Genomic DNA, 22,082 nt, shown 5'->3' with positions numbered 1-22,082 from the left:
ACCAGACACGATCTGTAAGATGCTGAAATAATTCATTCTGTTGCGTTGCCTCACACAGTCAGCTACGCAGAAACTTCTGCTTGAGAGAGAAGTCTGAGCTGCTAGTTCATGAGCACTGTGGTTTCACAAACTCTGGAAACAAATACTATTATTTTTAAAAATATCTGCTGAAACTAAGCTCCCCGAAGATGAATCTGTCTTTTTAAAAATGGTGGGCACTGAACTGTTCTTACTAATTTCATTGCAGACACCTAGGTGATAGCTGCTTTTGAAGATGTGGCCATTTATTTAGTCTTACCCAGGCTTTTAATGTATAATTCCTGATTTTCCTACAAGATTTTTTCTAGTTCTGTGGGTGCTATAGAAACACTGAGTAGGAAGTAGAAAGAAAGTTAAAGAGGGGAAAACAAACCTGAGTATGAGATACAAGAAATATGCAATCTTTCTCTAAATTCTCCTGTATGCTCCATTTATCATAAACTGTCTCTTACTCAGTAACGATGGAGGAAAGATAGTTTTCCTGAATGATTGCAGTGCTGCATTTAATTTCTAAACAAGGCAATGAAGAAAAATAGCTAGCTTGTTTGACTTGAAGTCAGATCCAAACCTAGTTCTGTTTTTCTGATGATCCTTCTCCAGATCATGGACAGGCAGTTTGAGTCATGAACATCAGTAACTGCTAGTCCACACTGAATTATGAAAATGACTGTAAAATAAGGGAGAATCAGCAAACTGAATCAGAGCTATGTTTTTTAATATTTACTGCACTTCAATACTGTAGTAGTATGAAAATACATACATAGTTAGGGAGAAACCTTACTTTTTAACTAAACAAATGCATCAAAGCAACAGGTAATTGGAATCACCTTGGTGCAGATATGAACGAGTAAGATCTGTGGATAGTTCATTGATGAAGTGTTCCTTGTGGAAACTTTTTTGCTGTTTAATAACATGATGTCATTTTCTTTTCTTGTTTATGCTAATTTTCAGTCTCACTTTACCTTGTAGAAATCTTTTCATTTAATTTTAATGGAATGTAAGAATTTACATAAGGATTAAGTGAATACATACAGAGAAAAATCTCCATGAAAACTAAAGAATTTTAGGTAAATTCACATTTATTATATAGAACCAAGTATTTTAAAAAATTGGTAGCACATACTGTCATTGGAACAGTCTTGTATTTATACAGGCCAGTGTCTTGCCTGAGACTGTACATGATGTAACAGGATTCCCACAGGTAAGATATGGTACAAGAGTTTTGGATAAAAGCCAACTAGAAGCAGAATGAAAACAACCTTAAAAACAGTTATGGCTTTTTTTGATGTTGCAATATTTATACAGAACGATCTAAAAAACAAATACAGACATAGCACGAAGAAAGAGAGAGAAACAATGCTGGGAACTGATAAAGTAATAAAAACTTACTGTTTTGGATGACTAAATAGATATAGCAGGCCTTTTGCAAGCTACGTGGTATGTTTTTAGATTCACGTAATACTGAAATGCAACCAACTACACAGTGTAGAGAAATAGTATTTATAGTAGCAGTATTAAATGATGGTTAAATATTGCAAATTCTAAAGTAACTGTTTAGACTGATTACATGTAACTAAGTGGATTTACCAATCTGAGGTAAGGGAAGCAAAAACTGACTACCTGCTCAGATTTCAAGCAAGGCTGGAAAATGAGTAGGGTGGCCTGTGTGGGAGGGAAGCTGTGAAGTAAAACTAAGAATAGGAGAACTAGTCCATTTAGAGTGCGGGGGAGGAAAAAGTAAGTTTGTTAAAGTGGGTAAGATTTCAAACTTTCATGATCACAAGGAGCCATGAGAACAGCTTGCATTTAAAATTGCAGGAATAGTTGTTGCACTGGATTCCCATACCCAGGAAAACCAAAACTTTGGTTTCATGGTCAGGAAGCTAGTAAAGTACCCACTTCTTGTAGCATTTGGTTCCTCTTCTGCATTGCTTCTTCCACCCCCCCGTGCTCTCGATTACAAGTTTCAGGAGTTACTGCAGTGCAAGGCTTGGAGTGCCTGTGGGCTGCGCTGACTGGGAAAGGATGTACAACCCTTCCTCAGTCTCAGCTGAGAGGTCTTGCTGCTGGGGCAACAGCCAGCGCTGACCAAGAATTTAAGGTATTGTCAGTCTTGCATGTAGAAGTGTGTGCCATCAGTGACTATCCCAGTCCAGCATCCTCCAGCATTGGATGATTCCTCTTTTTGTTCAAAGTAGGTTGCTGATGTTTTTGATTCCTTTTTCACCACTGTGGCTGTGCAAGCATTGTTTCTCTTGCTGGATTTGGAAAGACCTGGCTCTCTGTTTTGTTACTCATTGAAAAATCAAACCCAAAGTCTAGTCCTTTCTTTCTGTGATTAAATGTTCACTTGTCTATTTTTGAAGGAGATTGATTGTTTCTAATTGTTGCCTAATGTGCTTGTCATTAATCCCCAGATACATGTATTTCAGTCAACTGTAAATTTGTATATCAATATAATTTTAATGCTACTCTGAAAATTTATTCTAAAATGACACATTAGGATTCCCCATGTCTTTCCTTGTTGATTTTCAGATCAAGTGTATTTAGTTTAGCAGGAGTGTGCTCTTTCTTTTTTTTTTTCCCTATCAATAATAAAGTTTCTGCAGAGCAAGCATGGCCTTTACTGTAATAGCCCACTGATTTCAATGTCTTCATGCAGATGTGGTGAATTAAAGCATAGTACCAAGTCCTAAAAAGAATATACCAACAGGAGTAAAATCCAGTGGATAGTCTTCCCAAATTATACTGCAGGCTGCAGATGTATGGTGAACACTGGTAAGAATGCATCTGCTGGTGTAGACTCTGATGAAGATGTGTGTAAGGGAAACATTGTAAGCAACATAGCAAGCTTTGCACTTCTGTGGAAGAGGGAGGCTACACTGAAAACCAGCAAAACTAAAGGATTTATATTGCTTGAAAACTTGCAGTACTCAGAGGGAGCAGAAGTGCTAGAAAGGCTGGATGGAAGTTGGCAAGCATTACTGCAAATTATTAAACCCTTGAATGCATACACTTCTTTGACAATCACATGGAAGCTGCCAAATCACATGGAACTACCTGCTGTGTATACAAGAGCATGCATCACAAGAAATACTTTACACCATTTCCACAGGCTTACTGGGCAGGGTGGCACTGAGGGTGCTTTTGCTCAGTATCAAAATGTTTATAGCTCCATTACCTGACAGCACAAGGCTTTTCCACCTCTGAGCTGCAGCAGCAGCTGAGAGGGCGTTTATCATTGCTTTGGTGGGGCGGCCACAGGCTCCTGCTGGGGGTGCTCAGTGGGGTGGGCTCTGCTGGGTGACTGGACCCTGCAGGCGGGTCCCTCAGCACCACAGGGAGCAGGGCTGTTCCCAAGGGGCATCTCCATCTCCTGCGGCACTGGGGGGAAGGAGTGATGAGGGGCCTTTGGGAGATACTTCCATGCTGCACTTTATACGAAGAGGCAGATTTGTCTCAAATATGTTCACGTATGACTGGAAAGACAAGACTAAATCGAGCGGTGTTTTAGGAGACCTGTAGCTTGGTATCTATCAGTACATACTCTGTTAGATGTGTGTCTTACTGTGTACAAGTGTAAACAATCAGCATATTTCCATAAATGTGTACATGCAAGCATGAAAAATTGATTCTACACTAATGTGATTAGAATATGAAACATTTATTTCATCAACATTGCATTTTGGCTTGCTCTAGAATGTCATCTTCTATTTGAAGTGCTGTCTTGAATTTCCTGGATGTTTGCAACACCAAATTCAGTTTTTTTCCAAGCTTTTTTTTCCTTTGATTTTAAGCATTTCTGTATCCATTCTTCTGGATTCTGTGCTGTCTTCCTCACAGCTTTTCTCTCCAGCACTCTTGGCCTACTTGGCTCTTTCATTTGCATATCAAAGAGGGTATTTAATTAGTTCCTTATTGTTGCTGTTCTTGTCTTTCTGCCCTCTCAAGGAGGGTTTAATCTTTCTTCATCCATTCTATTCTTAAAGATCATTCTGTAAACTAGGTATAAATAATTGTTTTTGCTTCCATAATAACAAAAGAAGTCATTTCTGCAGGTTTCCTTCCCATTATGGAAAGAAAGGGCAATGAGTCATAGTTAATCTGCAGGTTGAAATTGAAAAAATCTTGTAAAAGATTCATTGGTCTCAGATAGGAGTATTGTTATAATAAAGCAAACAGACACACCTACCATTTGTCTTATGTAAACTATCACAGGGAGGATGCAAAAAATAGATATGCAAACAATCCCCCAGCATTATTACAGAACCTAAACTACAGGATAATCTTTTTTCAGTACTCTTCTTCATTGCCTAATAGCTAGATTTTAGTTTTAAACAGAGGCCCTTAGAAATAAATTTTTATCTTTAGCAAGAAGTACGTCTTTTTTCATTTATTGATGTTACAGAAGATTAGGTTTTCTACTTGCTAGGTTATTATTAATTAAGAATTAGGATTGTATTCTCAGTAAGTCTGGATTCTAGACTTCTGAAAAAACAGAAAGTTAACTGCATGTGACATAAACTGTAATTGGCTTGCCAATTCATGTTATTCACATGGAACATTGACAGATAAGTCATGTGCATTGCACAATAATTCTACAGTTGTTTTTTATTGCTCTACTGAAATATGGGCCCACACTTCAGTACATTTATTTACTGTAAAGTGTAAATTCACAATGGCTTCATCTTCAGTGTCTGTGCGCTTCTTCTGGTATGTATTTAATGTAAATAATGAGAGCAGTATCCTATCCTTACCAACATACAGTTGTCTAAGTCAGGCTGGTCTGGTCTACATACTGTGGTCAAGAGGGCAGTCTTGAGCACCTCTGATCTCTCTTCTTTCCAGCTGTTAAGTAATTGGTGGTTTTCTTTCATGCATTGGTTGGGCATTGACAGGAAGCTAAGAACCTCATTGTTTCTTGAATTTTGTTGGGTGGAGGAAAATACAAAGAAGTTGTCTTCATTTAAGAGATGTCTTCCCCTTCCCCCCACCGCAGGTTTATCTGTTTGAAAAAGAAAGGGTAGAACAAATACTGGGTTACCATACTGTAAAATTAGAAATTTGTTGAAGAGAGAAATGTAAATTGAATTGTAACTGTATTGCTCTGTTTTTCCCTGATCTTAGTCATGTATGTTGGAAATCAGAGAACTTCAAATCCTGTTGAAACCTTGAAACTTTCTTCCTTATGTGCTTCTGAGGTCAGGAGAACAAGGTCATTGTGCAGTTGTTGGACCCAAGGCATGGGCAGGGTGGCCCGTTCCCAGGGGATGTATGCCTGAGCAATGGTGGAATTAAACCCAGCATGCTCCTGGCAGCTCAGCCTACATGCAGGACTTTACCAGCAGCAGTCCTTCAATGCCTGTCTTTTTCCTGTGGTGCACTGTGGAATATATTCCAAAATCTATGGCAGTTTGAAAGCAGAGGGTCAAACTAGCGCAGCATACTTTTTGGTTTTACTACCTTGTGAGCAAATTTGAAATTTTGTTACAATCTCCCATGCCCTACTAAAGATTGTAAGCTTAACAGTGATTATGTGAATGTCTTTAATACATAGAATCCAGTAAAACAAGAACAGTGTTTTAACATGCCTCTTGTGCCATGACTAGAGGAGCAAGTTAGCACTCAAAATAGCATCAGGGAAGAGGGAAGGTGGGATGAGGGCAAGGTCTGTATTCTCAGAAATGCTTACACATGCTGCAGACAGGAACCTGCTGGCTGACACTAAATATTTTATTTGAACTAAAAAGGAGGAGGAAGCCAAAGAGGGGAACAAAGACGTAAGCAAGAGGGTTACTGGGGCTCAGGTCTCACTGTGTAAACTACCAAAGAAGATAATTCAGCCTGAAATAGCTAAGGAAGAATCGTGCTTTCAAGCATAATATAGCATTTTATTGTGTAATTATCGTGGTTTCAGCTCAGAAGGCAAGTGAGCACCACACAGCTGCTCACTCCCCCTTCCTCCCACAGTGCTGCAAAGGAGAAAATAAAGCAGAAGGCTCAGTGGTTTGAGCTCAGAGGGCAACTAAGCACCATGCAGCCACTCATTTCCCCCTTTCCCCCCAGCGATGAGAGGAGAAAATAAGTAGGAGCTCAGGATTCAAGATAGGACAGGGAGGGATGAATCACCCATTATGGTCATGGGCAAAAGACAGACTCATTAGGGGAAGAAAAGAAGAACATAAATTTAATACAGTCAGTAACAAAAAATAACACTTAAGAGACAGAGTAGGACAATGAGAAGCTTTACCACATCTTGAAAACAGCTTCCCCCACCCCTCCCTTCTTCCCAGGCTCAGCTCGGCTCCCAATATCTCTACCTCCTCCCCCAGCAGCACAGGGGGCAGGGAATGGGGGGTGCAGTCAGTGCTGCTGTTTCTTCCATCTTGGGTGGCGAGGGAGCTTATGGAACTTCTTCTCCCTGCTCCAGCACGGTCCCCCTCTTACAGGAGACAGTCCTCCACAAATTTCCGCTGACCGGAGTCCCTCACATGGGTTGCAGAATTTCCCTAGCTGCTCTCCTGTGGGAAACCCCTGCATATTGCAGTCCTCCCAGCACTGAACTACAACAGCGGGGGCTGCGTCTTCACACAGGATCCTGGCCACCTTTGGACGCAGCCACTTTAAATGGCTGTGCAGGGTGGGCCCCCCACAGACCCTGTATCAGCGTCTGCTCCACTGTAGACCTCCATGGGTGACAGGGAGGGGCTGTCCTGCCATCACACCACAGGGTATAGGGGGGGTCTCTGCTCCAGCACACCTCTGTGCCCTCCTATGTTCTTCCACTGACCTTCATGTTCACATTATGATTTTTTGTGACCTCTCTCCTAAACTTGAGGCTAAAAGCCTAACGCAATGTGTCGTTGAGTAAACTTTGCTTTGTTTTACTCTTGTGGTGGTAAGTTCAAGTAAAGCTCTCCCTGATGGTTTAAACAGATAACCAAATCAGGAGAAGGGCTGGAGGTATAAAAATGCAAAGGAAAAGCAGTGTATATAGGATGGTAGCTGAAAGGCTGCTGGAAAAAAAAAAGCCTTCTAGAAAGAAGGCCACATAATTATGCAGCCAATAAATCATGGTGAAATAGAAGTTCTCCTGCCTGAGAGGGATTGCTTGCTGTTACCAATGCCACATGAATAGACTTAGTTATCTGTGAACACAATGAGTGTTAAAGTAATTGCAGCCGATTAGGAATATCCCTGTATAGACTGTTTTCCTCAGTGTCGTGATTGTTACATCTGGTTCTGTTGGATTATTATCTTTGCATTGTTTCTTACTGCATTTAATCTTAGAATGAGTATGTAGTAATGCTTTTCATGCGAACATTTATCAACACCTTTCCTGTCAGCTTTCTTAAAGTTGTAAGGTGTTGTATTGCAGGTAGCTCAATATGAGTGTTATTTTGGAGAAGGGAAGCAATAAAAAGATACTACAAAACAGGGGAAGTGGGGAGAAAGGAGTATACCTTCTTGCCACAATCAGAGTCTGTTTATGGACCCTGAGGCAGAAGGTCTTTCCAGCAGCTTTGGATTTCAGATATTATAAGCTTCTTGCTCACCTGATTCATGAGGATTTTAGGGCACTGTTTTTAAAACTGGCTTGCGTGCTTGCAGGAGATCATTTTATAAAGTGTTTCATAGGCACCACAGGTTCTGTTTCTAGACAACGTCTATGTTTTCTTGGGCTTTGAAAAATTCATATGGTAAAAAAATCAAAACTTTAGGTCAAAGATCTGACCTTTAAGATTACTCTCTGAGAGAGAATTATTGTAGTTCACAAATACTGTGTGTAGTTAAATACAATAGTACGAAGATTCTTTGGTGTCTTAAATGGAGCATTAGTAAGTGTTAGTGATAGATCCTTCTCCTACTATCTTCTCATTGTGCAAATCTATATTTTCTGCTGACTCTGTTTAACTGAACTGTGCATTTATATAATGTTTCATTCTGTAACGGCAGTTCCTGGAGAACACACCATGCAGATCCTCAGTCAGCCCCCAGACCCTGTGCTATTGCCGGTGTTCTAAAAAAGCTGCAGTAGCACAGCTGGGCTTTGGGATGCCAACTCACAAATCTGCATTAACCCTTGCTGCCCTTTCTGTGCAGCATAGCATACAAAACGTTGAAATACACCAGAACATTACCTTAACACAGAAAAAGTATTTTCTTTCTTAATGTTTTTATCCTGTTCAGGTTCCAGGAAGAGAACATTATTAAAAAAGAAAATTGAGGTTTTGGTTGGTTTTACAAGACTGAACTGATGAAAAAGCAAATGGAGAAATAAAATTTGCAGGATCTCCAGAACTCATAACTATTGCTGAACTCAAGGTCACTGCACGTGGTCAGCATGTGTACAAAATCAAGCAATTACGTGTCATCTATACAAAATAAACATAGCATACTGGCTATTTATGTTAAGAAGAAGAAGAAAAAAAGTAGTTTTAGTTTTGATGAAACAGTGTTTCTTTGACTATGGAGCCCCCAGTTTTTTACTGATGGGGGAAAAGAAGACAATTGTTCAGTCCATTATACTTGAGGGATAATTTGAAGCTTGTATATTTTTACACCAACCCTTTCTCTTGATTAATTCTGTGTGTGCCTTGCAGAGTGCTTTTGTTTAATAACTAAGATGAGGGAGGGAAGCTTAAGTTAAATATAAAAGTGAAAAAGCAATTCCTAAAGGATATCTCAGTTTTATCCAAGAGTAATTCAGATTTCCTGAAGTTTAGAAAATTCCAAAACCTTTCAACTGAATGTGTGTATATTATGACCTTCTTGCATAGTTGATATTTTATCCCTAGTTTTTCATTTAAATGGGAATCAAAGGTAATCTAAATTGCAAACCAGTTGTTTTCTGTTCTTTAGGGGGCACTCCAGAGTCCTGGTCGTATTCAAATTTGATTATTTTCTAGCTCATTTTTAAAAAGAAGCTTTTGCATGCACGGTTTATTTACCTTAATGTATAATCCTGAATACAATTTCTCTTACTGCTTTTTCTGTAGGATTGTGGAAAAGGGTTACTACAGTGAACGAGATGCTGCTGATGCTGTTAAGCAAATACTGGAGGCAGTTGCTGTGAGTATTATCTAGCATCGTATGCTCAGCACCTAATCTTTCACCTATAATGGCTCAATAAATGCGTACACATGAAGAGGAGGGAGGTGATTCTCTCCCTCTACTCTGCTCTCATGAGATCCCACCTGCAGTGCTGTGTCCAGCTCTGGGGCCCACAACATAAGAAGGACATGGACCTGCTCAGGCAGGTCCAGAGGAGGATCCCAAAGATCATCAGGGTGCTGGAGCACCTCCTTTGTGAGGACAGGCTGAGAGAGTTGGAGTTGTTCAGCCTGGAGAAGAGAAGGCTCAGAGAAGACCTTCCAGTACTTAAAGGGGCACTACAGGAAAGATGAGGAGGGAATCTATTGGAAAGTGTAGTGATAGGATATGGGAAAACAGCTTTAAACTGCAGGAGGGTAGACCTATATTAGCTATAAGGAAGAAATTCTTTACTGTGAGTGTGAGGGTGGAGAGAACCTGGCACAGGGTGCCCAGAGCAGCTGTGGCTGCCCCCTCCCTGGAAGGGCTCAAGGCCAGGTTGGACGGGGCTTTGAGCAACCTGGGCTGGGGGAAGGTGTCCCTGCCCATGGCAGGGGGGTTGGAGCTAGATGATCTTTAAGGTCCCTTGCAATCCAAACCATTCTATGATTCTAAGGTTCTATGATTATGTGATTCTATGAAAGAAGCAGAGTTCACTGGAGACAGTCCACACAAGTTCCCTCCTATAATTTTGTATTGATTTTTTTTTTTAAAGTAGTGACACTTTGAAGGGCAAGAAGTGACTTTGGATGTCAGTCAGCAATACATTTAATGCTCTAAGTCACCTGTTACAGTGGATCGTGTGCTCTGTCCAATCTAAAAAACCTGTGGAGTTCAGCACTGATCATTTTAGCCTCCAAAGTAATTTGAAAAACTGGCACTTGTGTAGTCTCTCATTCATTTTTTGTAGAGTATATCACAGTAATTTATTTGGAACCTTAAACAAAAGAAAGTGCATTACTTTTCTTCTCAAAAGGATAATGGATTGGCTGAACGTGTTATCTGGTGTGCAGACTTACAAGAATTTGTATCAAGAGACCCCTGCAGAATATTGCCATGAAAATGGTTATGCTTCAGTTGCAGTTGGTGTCTGAAGGTGACACAGTTTTTGACATTATGCAGGAGTATTTATACAAACAAGTTTCATCGCAAGCAAGTGTGGACTACTGGGAAAGTGGATAGTATAGGTTACAACATACCTAACCAAAATCAATTCTTATGCTCTTCAAAGTGCACATACATACACAGAATGACAGTAATATTGAGAGAGATCAGAATAAAGTTTGGTGCCAGGAGATTGTGCAGTTCCTAATATACCTTCTTCCTGTGTATTTTGTGAGATTTTCAAACGTTCGAATTTTTGTACAACTATTTCACATTCTGTTGCTTAGAGAAAGGTATAAAGATTTTTGAGATAAGAAGCTGAAGGCTTCTAGTGGATGCATACAGTATTTCTGTGTGTTGTACCTACTTCTCAGTCATTTGTAGCTGTTCCATCTGATTTCACACCAGAAGTTCACCAAACCAGCCATCAAATACTGGGAAAGGGATTAATTTGTCAAATGCCTGGTCTATCTGCTAGCACTGATCACTTCCAGTGCAGAAGAGAGGAGAGACATTAGACAAGAAAAAACAGTCCAGTTGGGACACTCGAAATATTTCAGACAAATGTAATATAGAGGTGATTTTACTTTGTAAAACTAAGATGTTGGCAAGGCCTAAGGAGAGTTAGATGCCAAAGATTTCACATGCTGCTGTGCCTGGCAGTCTGACTTAAGAGTCATCATGAGATATTTTGGATTTTATCTAGTGGTACTGTGTGGTTGTCTGCAGCAGATGTTTGGGGTGAAGCAGACAGGTAGCAGAAGGACTGCAAAGATCTTGGAGCAGAAACAAGTGTTCAGAGGTATGCAGAGAGTGCAGATGGGATGTGACTGACTTAGGGTGTATTTCCAGACTGTTGGACTTCTCAAACTAAAAACTACTGTTAATCACATGAGAAAAAGAAAGGTCAGCCTGAAGAGCTCTCTTGAAGGATAGTGGTGGTGAGGCAGGATCTGTACAGATCATCCATTGAGTTGCAGTGTTGAAAAAACTGTCCTCAGGAAAGGACTGGTAGTGATGATTGACCTCTGTGGAAGGTACCTAGAGGTGAGGAAAAGTTAATGTAGTTACAGCAGTAATGTAATTATTCAGAAGGAACAGGCCAACTTGGGCATATTTACCTGAGATGCTAATGAAATACCCCATTGTGAAAAACTCCTGTACATCATGATTTGGTATTACTTGTAAGCCTGTTCACGTTAAATAAGATGTGAGAACTGGTGTTTGCTGCAGTAATCAGACACACTGCAAGACTACCATGTTTACTTCATGATACTTTCTGAATGATCTGATGCTTCCTGAGTCACTCTCATCCAAAGTAATCCAAGTCATGTATTTAAGTTTAGTGCACAGCATAATGCATCTGTATGAACTTAAAATTGAGTCAGATTATTATTTTATGACCAATTTTTTCTTCCAATTGAAGTACCCCAGTTCAGATGGCTCTGCATTATTTATAATTCTTTTGCAAAAACAATGGTTAAGTTTTGTTGAAAGATGTTTCAAAAGGTGTTTAGGCTCCTTTATTTTAAAAGCCAGGAACCAGACAAAGATCTTCAGCTTCTAAGAATTGGTATAGCTTGGTTGAAATCAATGGAACAGTAATGTATGAAAGCTAAAAATCTGACCTTTATATGAGCATGCAATAATTTGTTTTTTTATAGATCCTTGTACTAGATTCCTAGCTAGGATGAACTGTATTGACTTTTGCTCTTACAGCTGACACAGAACATGTAAGCCAAAGTTGAGAAAGCTGTGGACATGGTGGTTCCCAACTAGGGATCTTGGCAGCCCAGCTGAAATACTGTGGTATATTGGGGCTGTAAACTTGACGATACGGTGTCTGTGAGCAGAATGGGAGTTATTGTTAGAATCTAGAAAATACTGCTGCAGCAGAGTAATATTTCCAGAATAAAAGGATCCATAGATCATTCCTTAAAAACAAATAATTGTACAATCCTCTCAAGAGACCATGACAACAAATACCCTCCTGGCACAAGGGAGACATTCTACCCTCTGCAATGTTTAGAAATTGCTCTTAGCAAGAGAAGCATTCGGTCTTCCCTTTGCTAAACTCTTAAACTACTCTATCTACTTGTTTTGTAAATCCCTTGTTAAGGGTTGTCACTGTAATAATGGATTTGTCCTCGCAGTGGGTCACTGACACGAGGAAGTATTGACTTCGTTTAGCAAAGGTTCTTTTGAGACACTTCTAAAGTATTTAATCGAAGGTATAAAGTGGGATTTTAAAAGCACCTAAACATTTTTGTTTAATTCATTTTGAATTTGTTAAACCAAATGGACTATTACTCTTTAAAAAAACATAGAATCCCACAAAGCTTCTAGGTAAATCTATTTCTTGTAGTATCTGAGTACCTGTAAGACTAGCTTTAACTGACTTACCAAGTATTAAGCAAGCATTCAGAGTAGTCACAGAAAATTAATCTTAATCGTCCAGGTCACAAACCAGCATAAGTATATCAGACATCTGACTTCCCAAGAACAGAGGAAATAATAAAAACAGTATTGTTCTGAAGACTACCACATCCATTTTGCTCTTTTCCATGATTTTCCTTTCTGCTGATTATATCTGATCTGGTATTCCCAGTCCATGACTGTATTTGCCCTCAGTGGGAACAAATTACCTTTTTTTCTCTCTTTGTCACTTTTGCCTTTTCCATTATTCTTCCATTGTTCTTCAAGCTGGGAGATAGCTTCACTCATAAGATAAAGGGTTTGTACAAAACTAGGGCAAACCAGTGTTCACCTTTTTAGCTCTTTTGTTGCACTGTTCAGAACAGGTAGGAAGGTTTTGTTGCTACCCGACATTTCAGAACAAGGTGAGTTTCATTCCTGAGAGAGAATGCATTTGAGAACAGTGTCTCTTGGCACATCATTGTCCTTTCTCTCCTTCTCGGAGGACCAGTTCTGTGCAGTGTGATTTTCTTGCATTCTTGTTCTGGTAGCATTTTTTCTATTTTGTGTAATTAATGAATTTCCACATGCAGATGCCCTGAGGCCAGACCTTCACTGCCTGACTTGCAGAATGAGTTATTAATGTTATGGAATTCAAACAATCCTTAAAATATTGATCAGAAAAAAGACACTTACATACTTTTTTTATAAGAGACATCTACTTTTTAGCTGGTCAAACTTAAGAAAATGACACTGATTTTTTTTAATGTGTACTTTCAAAATGTTATATTTGTCTCTAAAAATAAACTGTGTTCCTTCTTGTCTACTCTGCATTACTCTGCATTGCATCAAAGTGATAGGTTTCTGCTTGAGGGTTAAATTACTCTTTTCATTATATTTAAATTTGATACTATTTTTAACAGTTTACTTTTTGTAATTAGGGCAGTTACTGGCATAACTTCTATATGTAATTTTGAACTCATCCAGCAGTCTCTAAGTTAATTTCCTATCATGTTTTATAATACATTGTTTTCTTATGACTGGCCATTATCTTGTCTAGATAGATATATTTTCCTGAAACTGTATGTGAGACCCCCTCTGTTTTAATTTCTACTTTTTATTTCAATTTGCTACCACTTCAATCTTCATTGTATGCCTGCACTCCTATTCAGTTCCTTGTCAGCTTAAATTCACAGGGAGCATGCTGAATTCACAGCTGTGATTGCAAAGGCTGAGGGCACTTAGCCTCTTGCAGGTTTGAGAGGGAAAATCTAGATTAAAGATTTTGTTTCATTTCAGTGAGCTTTTATCTGCCTGATAATGAGCTGTATTGTGGTATGTAAGAACCTACCATGAATGTGCAGTTTGCAAGTATATTTTTCAGATCCTGAGGCACTGGTGTGTCTAACAAATAGAGCACAGACAAAATAGGGCAACCAGACTTTTAAAGACTGGAAGAGACCCAAGAGAATTGATTAAAATATTTGAGGGTTTTGGCATTCAAATGAATGGACATTAGGTAAATATTAAGAAAACGTTTCATTTTTTCTATACAATCTTTGAGTTAGTGCTTGATGGGGATAGAGGCAACCAATGGATTTTAGTTTTAGCCACCAGCTATGAGGTAAACTTAACCAACGTATAAACATCACAGAATTATGAAATTTTGAACAAGGTAAATGTGTTTTATTATCAATATATACTTAGCCAGGCCTTAAAAAGGCACACAGTTAAGAAGAATGAATGTATTGAGACAAATAGGGAAGAAATGTGGGGCTCAGTTCTGTAAAAAAATGAAGTTAAATTCCACAGAAGACAATGGCAGGGATGCTTAGGTATTACAACACAGGATAAAGACCTGTGTAAATTGCTAATAAAATTGGGGAATAGTGTATGTACGAATAGGAACCTTAGGCATCATTGTAGATATTAAAGAACATTGATTTCCCCTCTTCAGAAGATTTGCAAAAAATTTCCATTTTAATAGAGGAGACATTTGCACCTTCAGATCTTTCCCTATTCCCTGATGAATCCTGACTGTTTTCCATTCTTCCCTCTGGTCGTAGTGAGTGGTTTTCTGAGTCTGTTCCTGGCATAAGTGTTGTTCAGGGTACATTTAAGAAACAGCAGTTGTTCTGATCTAAAGCTACCAAAGCCCAGCAATGGGTTTTGGAGAAAACCAAGGAGAAATGTAAAATTTTGTAAAATTTTCAGAATGTTTGCTCGAAAGTGGCGTTTCAGTAACTTGCAGGTTTAGGCCAGATTCAGCATGTTCGCTGAGTATGTGGTTGTTAGTAAAAGGACCAATTCTTGATACTGTAAAATGGGAAGGTATTTGCTGTTTGAGGTGCAATTCTCTGCTAAGGATTATGATGTTGTGTTGTGTTCCCTGACATCATGGTCTGCTTTTGCCATTCTCCTCATTTGCCAACAGGGACAGGAAGAAAAGCACAGGGGTCGTTGGCTTTCAGATTTAACACTTGCACTCTGGCACACTCTTCATTTTAGGTAGTTTGTATGTCAGCGTTTTGGAAGAAGCAGCAGATGAATACTGAGTTCAAAAGAGGCACAGCAGCTATCTGCACTTAAAAGCACCATTTTCAATGTAATTGGGTAAATGTATAATGAGGTCACTTGTATTTGTTCTCTTTTTTAGAAGAAAAAAGATAATCAGTGTGCAGAAGAAATTCTATATTTACTTTTATGGTCAATCATGCAGGGGAAAATACAACAGAAAACCTAGACACTGAATCAGCTTACTTTCTTTGTGCTAATTCTTTAGCTATCTCGTGTCACCGAGGTGGCATGGACCACTGTTAATTGTAAGCTTGCCTGGGAGGTAAGAATTGCTCACAGAAACTGCACTTGAACCTGCAAGGGCATGTGATGTTGATATCCATGTGCCTGAGCTGGGAGTAGTTCAGAGCAGTTAGTGCCAGTGGCCCAAGACGTTCAAGAGCTGTCTTGTTCATTCTAATTTTTGTAGTGAAGCAGATCTTGGGTTGCTTGGCGCCCTTTTTTAATGGATGAAACACAAACATGAAGTCCTTTAGTACACCTCTTCCTTTTAAAATTATTGTCTATAGTATCCTGGAAAACTGACTATGTGGATATATTATTTTGCCTGCCAGCTTTCTCCCTATATATTTGTTGTTGTTTTTCATTTGTTTTACACTTTGCCATATAATGCGTTGGGTGGTTCTGCACTTCAGCCATATCAGATGGGCTGCAGGTGGAAGACATGCAAGATGTGATTATGGAGTGCCTTATTGTCACGTGAAGTCTTTACTGGGGCTGTAATGGACACGCTGTCTCCTGACCAGTTTTTTGTAACATGGTCTTCATCTTTGCCAGCTAGTTTACTCTTGATTCAGCAGCTGTGACTGGAAAACTCCTACTAACATAACTTTACCCAGCAGTAGTTCTTGCTCTCCAGTGTCCTTTTGTCACCAAATCCTGTTCAATTCACTCCCTAGCTGTCCATCTAGTCTCCTAAAACTGTGGTCTATGAAGGAAGACCAGAATAATAGCTACCAGAAGAAAACTACATGTTTCTGGGTTTCTTCATAGCAGTTGTTAGTGTTAGCTGCTGTTATTTCATATAATCCTCCTGTTCTTAAGAGGAAGACTGAGAGATAAAAATCTTTGAACTTCCCTGGACCACATGAAAAGGAGAAGAACCTCTTCCAAATGGAGCTGTCTCCATTTGGTGTCCTGTCACCATGAAGAGTAAGTCAAAACCAAGCCAAACCAAAACACCCCTTCTGCCCTTTGTGACTGGACAATATTTTCTCCTGGTTTCTTGAGAAGGATAAAGAGGAAAACACACTCTTCTGTGTGACCAGCCATGTGCTCAGCCTGGATTGCAGGGATGGCTTGCGATAGCTGTGGTGTTGACACTGCCAAGTTCTCCATCAAAGAAGCAATAGCAGTTTCATAACACTATTGTCTCCTGTCCTTTCCCATTAAAGATTAACACCAGGGAAAGACTTTTTCAAATAGCACTCAAAGGTTAGAGCCTAGCCTATGCTTGCTTTGCAGTGTTCAGTAGTGATGTGATGAAGAACATGGTGGCTTTTAATCTTGGGAATTCAAGAGCGGTGTGTAAACACGCATGTGCATTTGGCTATGAGCTGTTCTCCGTTTTGTGGTAGGGATGTAACTTGTGAAGAAAGAGCAGATGGGTCAGCAATCCATAACAGGTCCTGTCATGTTTTTTCAGAAATGTCTTCTGAGGGGTAATCCATTGGCCTTCTATTGTTTTGTTTTGGAAATCTGCACAGGAACACGTGAAGAGCTTTCTGTGTAACTTTCTAGATTTTTATTAGTGTTTGGTTCTTCTTGTGATCTTGTCATAAGCCTAATGCAACTACACAGGACCCAGTGGGCGAGTGGATTTAATGGAACCCTAAATTTTAAAATTCCTGTGCATACAGGGAGTCTTTTGGCATTTGTTCTATTTCAACGCTTTTTGGGGCAAATGAATTTATATTAAAGATAACTGTAGCAAACTAACATAAAATTCAAATTGCTGTATATTCAAGTTCTTCTGTGTTTCTCAAAAACTTTTTTCAAAAAGCTAACTTTTTCTTAATGTTAAGACATTTTTAGAAAACATTAATGAATGATAGGACATTGATATGACTGGACATATACAGAGTTTGTTGCAGCTAACTAGATGTAAATCATTTTACTCAAATGTGAAAGTGACATTGAGTGGAGAATTAGGAAAACAAATTCCAGAATATTCCCAGAGAACCAAACTGGCCAATAGGAACTGAGGATAGTGGAACCATCCCTAGAAAGAAATTTAGCAAGATCTCTTGCTAAGTTAAAAATTCTGGTCGTTTCAGAAATGTGGCCTGAAGTAATAAGGCATTCCAACATTTTCCAAGTCTGCTCCTTTTATTGACATCTTTTACTGATACTTTGCACTTCACTTACAGAAAAAAAAAGAGTCCTCTTCTTAATATTCAATCACTGACACAGAAATGCAGGAGAGTACTGAATTTCGAATTGTAAGAATTAGATTAGGTGCCAAATATTTTGAAGCTATTTAGATCAAGAGTTGAAGATTACCACCTGAACATTAACTGCAAGTGTTTGTGCACTCATTTGTCACATTTCACTACTCTCTGTAGCTAGTATCTTCATCGATGGTCATTCCTAGCACCATACTTAAGGAACTGGGCTTTTGTGAAATACTGTCTTTGCTTACAAATTGCTAATGTCAAAAATTTCATGTTAACAACATCTGCATGGGTTTAGCAGTAGGCCTTGCACAAATGGTGCATATGAAGCTCTGCAGAGTTGTGCAGAAATCAGATACATGCTCTTATCCATTTCCAGTTAATTGGATAACTGGAATTATGTTTAAGTGGGTAAGAGATTTTCATATGTGCATGATATGCAAGCATGCCATACATAAATCTAAGAGGAATTTGAAAATTACATTGAGAACATCTGCTCTTTATTCAGATTAATTTACCAAAATAGATGTAAAGCTCCAATTAAAAATTGGGCTCTGTCATCTATTTAAGCATTGAAATTACTATTCTTTGATATCTTGTTTTGCTTAATTGAAAGATACTTTGTTTTCTAAAAATAAAAATTAATATAGAGCTTAAAACTTTGTACATCTGTCTGACCTAGGAAATTATAATAATCTTCACTTCACCCAAGTGGTTTCCCTATATTCAAGGACATAACTGTATAGTTGCATAGTTACATCCTCTTGCATGTTATTTTGTGAAGTCCTGATTATTGCAAAGGCTGTTGAAGGCAGAGGAGGAGGAGAGCAAGTAGGTTCCATATCAAGCTCCACTGGCCAGTTTTGCAGCCCATGCATCTGTCTCTGTTTCCCATTAAGGCTGTGTCCAAAAGTGGTTTCTCCAATGGGATGCTTGTCTTTTTCTCTGTCACATGCAACATGCCAAATTTTCTCTCTCACCTGCATCCACCATATCAACATATGATATGCTTCCAACTCTCTCAGTTAAAAAAGCAACACAACAGAACTGCTTTCTTTTTTATTGCATCTTTTTTAGCTTCAAAGTGGCTTACTTAGTACACAAATCACTTTTAACTTGTATATGATTGAGTGTAGATCAAACTGATGTCCTGAAGAATATAAGCCTCCATAATAGTAGTTTTATCTCCTTCTATTAAGCTTATTTTGTGGATATGACAAAATTATATATGCTTATTATATTATACTCAATGGGACAGTAGTTATAATGATTACTATGTATACAACAGTTGTGCTTTATGAGTTATAATTGCCTGGCCTGAAGATGGATATGTAAGTGAAACTACTTTCAAAAAGTCTCAAAGCAACATTTCTTTGTCATGCAATTAAATACAAGGAATGCCACAGCAGATACACTGGTTGTATTAACTGATTTAACAAAGTTTGGATAATTGACAGGTATTCTAAATTCCCTGTGAAGTTTTATCCTGAAGGAAGGTACGAGACAGTGACTAAACAGGATCCTATTATAGGGTTAGCTTACTGCAGGGAGTTTTACAGTGCACTTGAAGACACAGTAAGGGAAGAGAACATATGTAATTATAATTTTACTCTTTATAACCATTTATACTGATACAATTATATTTGTATAGGCAAATCACAGCACTAGAAAAAATATGGAGATTAGCCTCTGTAATGAAAAGTGAATACTGTCTGATGTGATTTGCTTGTAGCCTCTTGAAATAGCATAAACACTCACTTTAATAGTGATTGTACTAGATTGCAGAATAAAAAGGTTCTATCAATATTTCTAAAAAGGACTTCCATAAAAAAACATCCCTCGTGCATAATAAACCCTATATATCAAGACAGGGTATCGGACAGAGAAGAGGAATGAACTAAAGGGAGAGTCTTTTTGTTTGCTTGCATATACCTTCTTATAGTCACAGTCAGTGAAGGCAGGCAGGACAAATGGTTGGATTGATAGCAAGGTGTGTTTTGCAGGACAATTATATACATACTTCCCTTGAATCTGAACTGTGAGTATTCCATGGACATGGTGTACAACTTAATATAGAGAGAAGTAACAGTCTCCATCCTAAGGCATGGCTGTTGGCTTTTTTTAAATTAAAAAAATAATTGCCATTTGATGTATTCCGGGCACATAGTATTTATTTCTTCAAAATTTATTTGTGAGGCTTGAAGGTAAATCCTCTCAGAGAGGAGTAATTTAACGCATCAGCTACAGAGATGGCTCCATGGAAGCCAGGAAATCACCTCGGCCTTTCCTTCCATTTGGTGGCAACATTTTAACGAGGGCTTCATGAGTGTCCTGGGGAGACCTTTCCAGCACATCACTGTCAAGAACAAACAATCAAGTAGGTAAACTGTCAAGTTATGTAAGAAACCTATTGAAGTACTGCCACTTCCTGGATAAGAATGCATTTGTGTCCTAAATGTGCCATTTCTGAAGCAGTGTTGAGTAACGGTTTCATATGTAGGATCATATGTTTAGAGGATGAGGGCATTTTGAATGATGAGCTTCATCATTTTGCTAGCTTACATTCATTTGTTTTTCTTGTTTGTTGTAAACAGATTTAAAACTAATTTTTCTTGTTAATGATGTATTTAAATTGCTGGAAGGGAAATAGAGTGGGTTTTATTATCACACTAGCCTGTTTTATCAGTACCTTGATTCAGTTTTATTTTGTCAAAAATATTTTTGGAGATCTGTTTTAAGATGAGTGCAAAGTTCGTTTTACAGCACACGGAGAAAAGATTTACAGTCAAACAGTCTGGCAATGCTGCCATCAGCAATAAGGAAATGAGGGTATTGTATTTGCTATTATCTCTAATAGAGGAAATGGAACAACCACTAATGATCATGCTGCAGATGACTGTATTGCAGTTAATGTCCAGTGCAGTAAAAAGTCAGGGTTGTATTTGCTAGATTGTTATAATCTTAAATTATGCTTTCACCTAAGTAAGGTGTCCCCTTCTCAGTTTGGAAAGAAATTACTACAGTATTAATTTTGAAAAATATTTGGAAAAAGCAGTGAAAGTGATCAATTAGCTCTTGTTTTAACTTGTAACACACCATAAGCACAATGTCAAATGCTGCTGTTTTCGAGCCAGTGCCTGTAGTTGATGCTTACTCCAAGAGACTGACATTTACAGAGGAGTTGTTGACTAAGAACTGATTAAGGACTTGAGGGTTCACCCTCTTCCCACTTCATCTCAGGCAGATGGGCTGTTTGCCTATACCTTCATTTATAAGATGGGTGAAAATACTGTGTGAGGAAAATGTTGACCCAGTCCAAAGGCTGGGTCTATCTGCCTGTTAACTAATCTTTGTGGCATCGTCTGGTGATGGCCTGGCTATCCCCTTTAGAAGGTGAACAGCCTGGCGCAGAACAAAAGCTCTGTGCCAACACTGAGCAAAAGCTTGAGCCTTGACTTTAGACAGCCACCCATTTCTATTCTGTATGTTACCAACCACACTGTTAGCAATTAATAAAGCACAAGTAAAGGAAAACAACTACCTTTATCTCAGCCTTTAGCCTGCTAATTCTCCTTTTTTGTTATAATTTTAATTATGTATATTGTGCAAACTGTCATGCAGGGACATGACATCCAAATATCTTTCCCTATGGAACATAAATAGTGTACAGTCTGTATCTACAAAATATACATGTCACTGTAGGAGCCTGGCAGGGCTCTGAAGTCTTCTGAGCTGGAGAAGCTCCTAAAGCATCCTCAGAGCCAGACATACTGTGTAGAAACAGAAAAAAAAATAGCAACTGGGTGCTACAGAAAAGGTCAAGAGGGATTCATAGCAGATCCCAATGGAGACTGAGGCGGTCTTGCCTCAGAAATTGGCCTAGGGGAAATATTGAAGTAGAAAACCACCCAGCTGTGCATGAACAGATAGAGAAGAAATGCTAACTGGCACTGCAAGAGTGTCACCAGTAACTCCTGCTCTTCATGCAAACCGTGCGACCTTGATAAAGTGATAGCTGTGTGGACAGATATCACATTATTTCTCTAAGGGCTAGAAGGCATCTAGTTAAATGTTACATTAAATTCCCTAAGACTTTTCTAAGATTTGAGGAAACATATAGAGGTTTAATGACTGTTAGAGAACTCAGTATCATGAGAAGGGCCTGAATACACCTGTGTAGAAGAAGCCTCCACCCTGTATCCTGCGCAGACACCAGCCAGAGGACACGAGCAGCCCTGGTCCCTGCAGTATGCTACCAGGCAGAAAATTGCTTCCCCAAGGAACCAGCATAGAGTAGCAGCACCTTTGCAGAAGTCACTGCTTTACCCTTTAAAAGATCTGCTGAAGACTGTGGAGGTCCCTTTCTTCAGCTCTCCCCATCTGCAGGGCTGTGTTTTTCTGTTTCCCAACCTACTGTGCATGCAGACCTAAGCGAGGACAGGCTTGTTGCCCTGGGTCTTG

General features: G+C 39.0%; 1 protein-coding gene across 2 annotated transcripts in view; it reads left to right on the top strand.

Moving 5' to 3' along the window:
• Positions 1-22,082, top strand: part of CAMK4 (calcium/calmodulin dependent protein kinase IV) — a 187,709-nt gene that overhangs the window by 110,294 nt on the left and 55,333 nt on the right. For both annotated transcript variants that reach the window (XM_042787655.1, XM_032984049.2), the window contains one exon: positions 9,039-9,111. In XM_042787655.1, the coding sequence (XP_042643589.1) occupies positions 9,039-9,111 (73 nt within the window). The remainder of the gene's footprint in view (positions 1-9,038; positions 9,112-22,082) is intronic.

This window comes from Tyto alba, unplaced genomic scaffold, assembly GCF_018691265.1.
Source record: "Tyto alba isolate M040663 unplaced genomic scaffold, T.alba_DEE_v4.0 Super-Scaffold_13, whole genome shotgun sequence".
NCBI lineage: Eukaryota > Metazoa > Chordata > Aves > Strigiformes > Tytonidae > Tyto > Tyto alba.
Note: the sequence above shows the minus strand (reverse complement) of the source record. Positions and strands in the feature narration are given on the sequence as shown.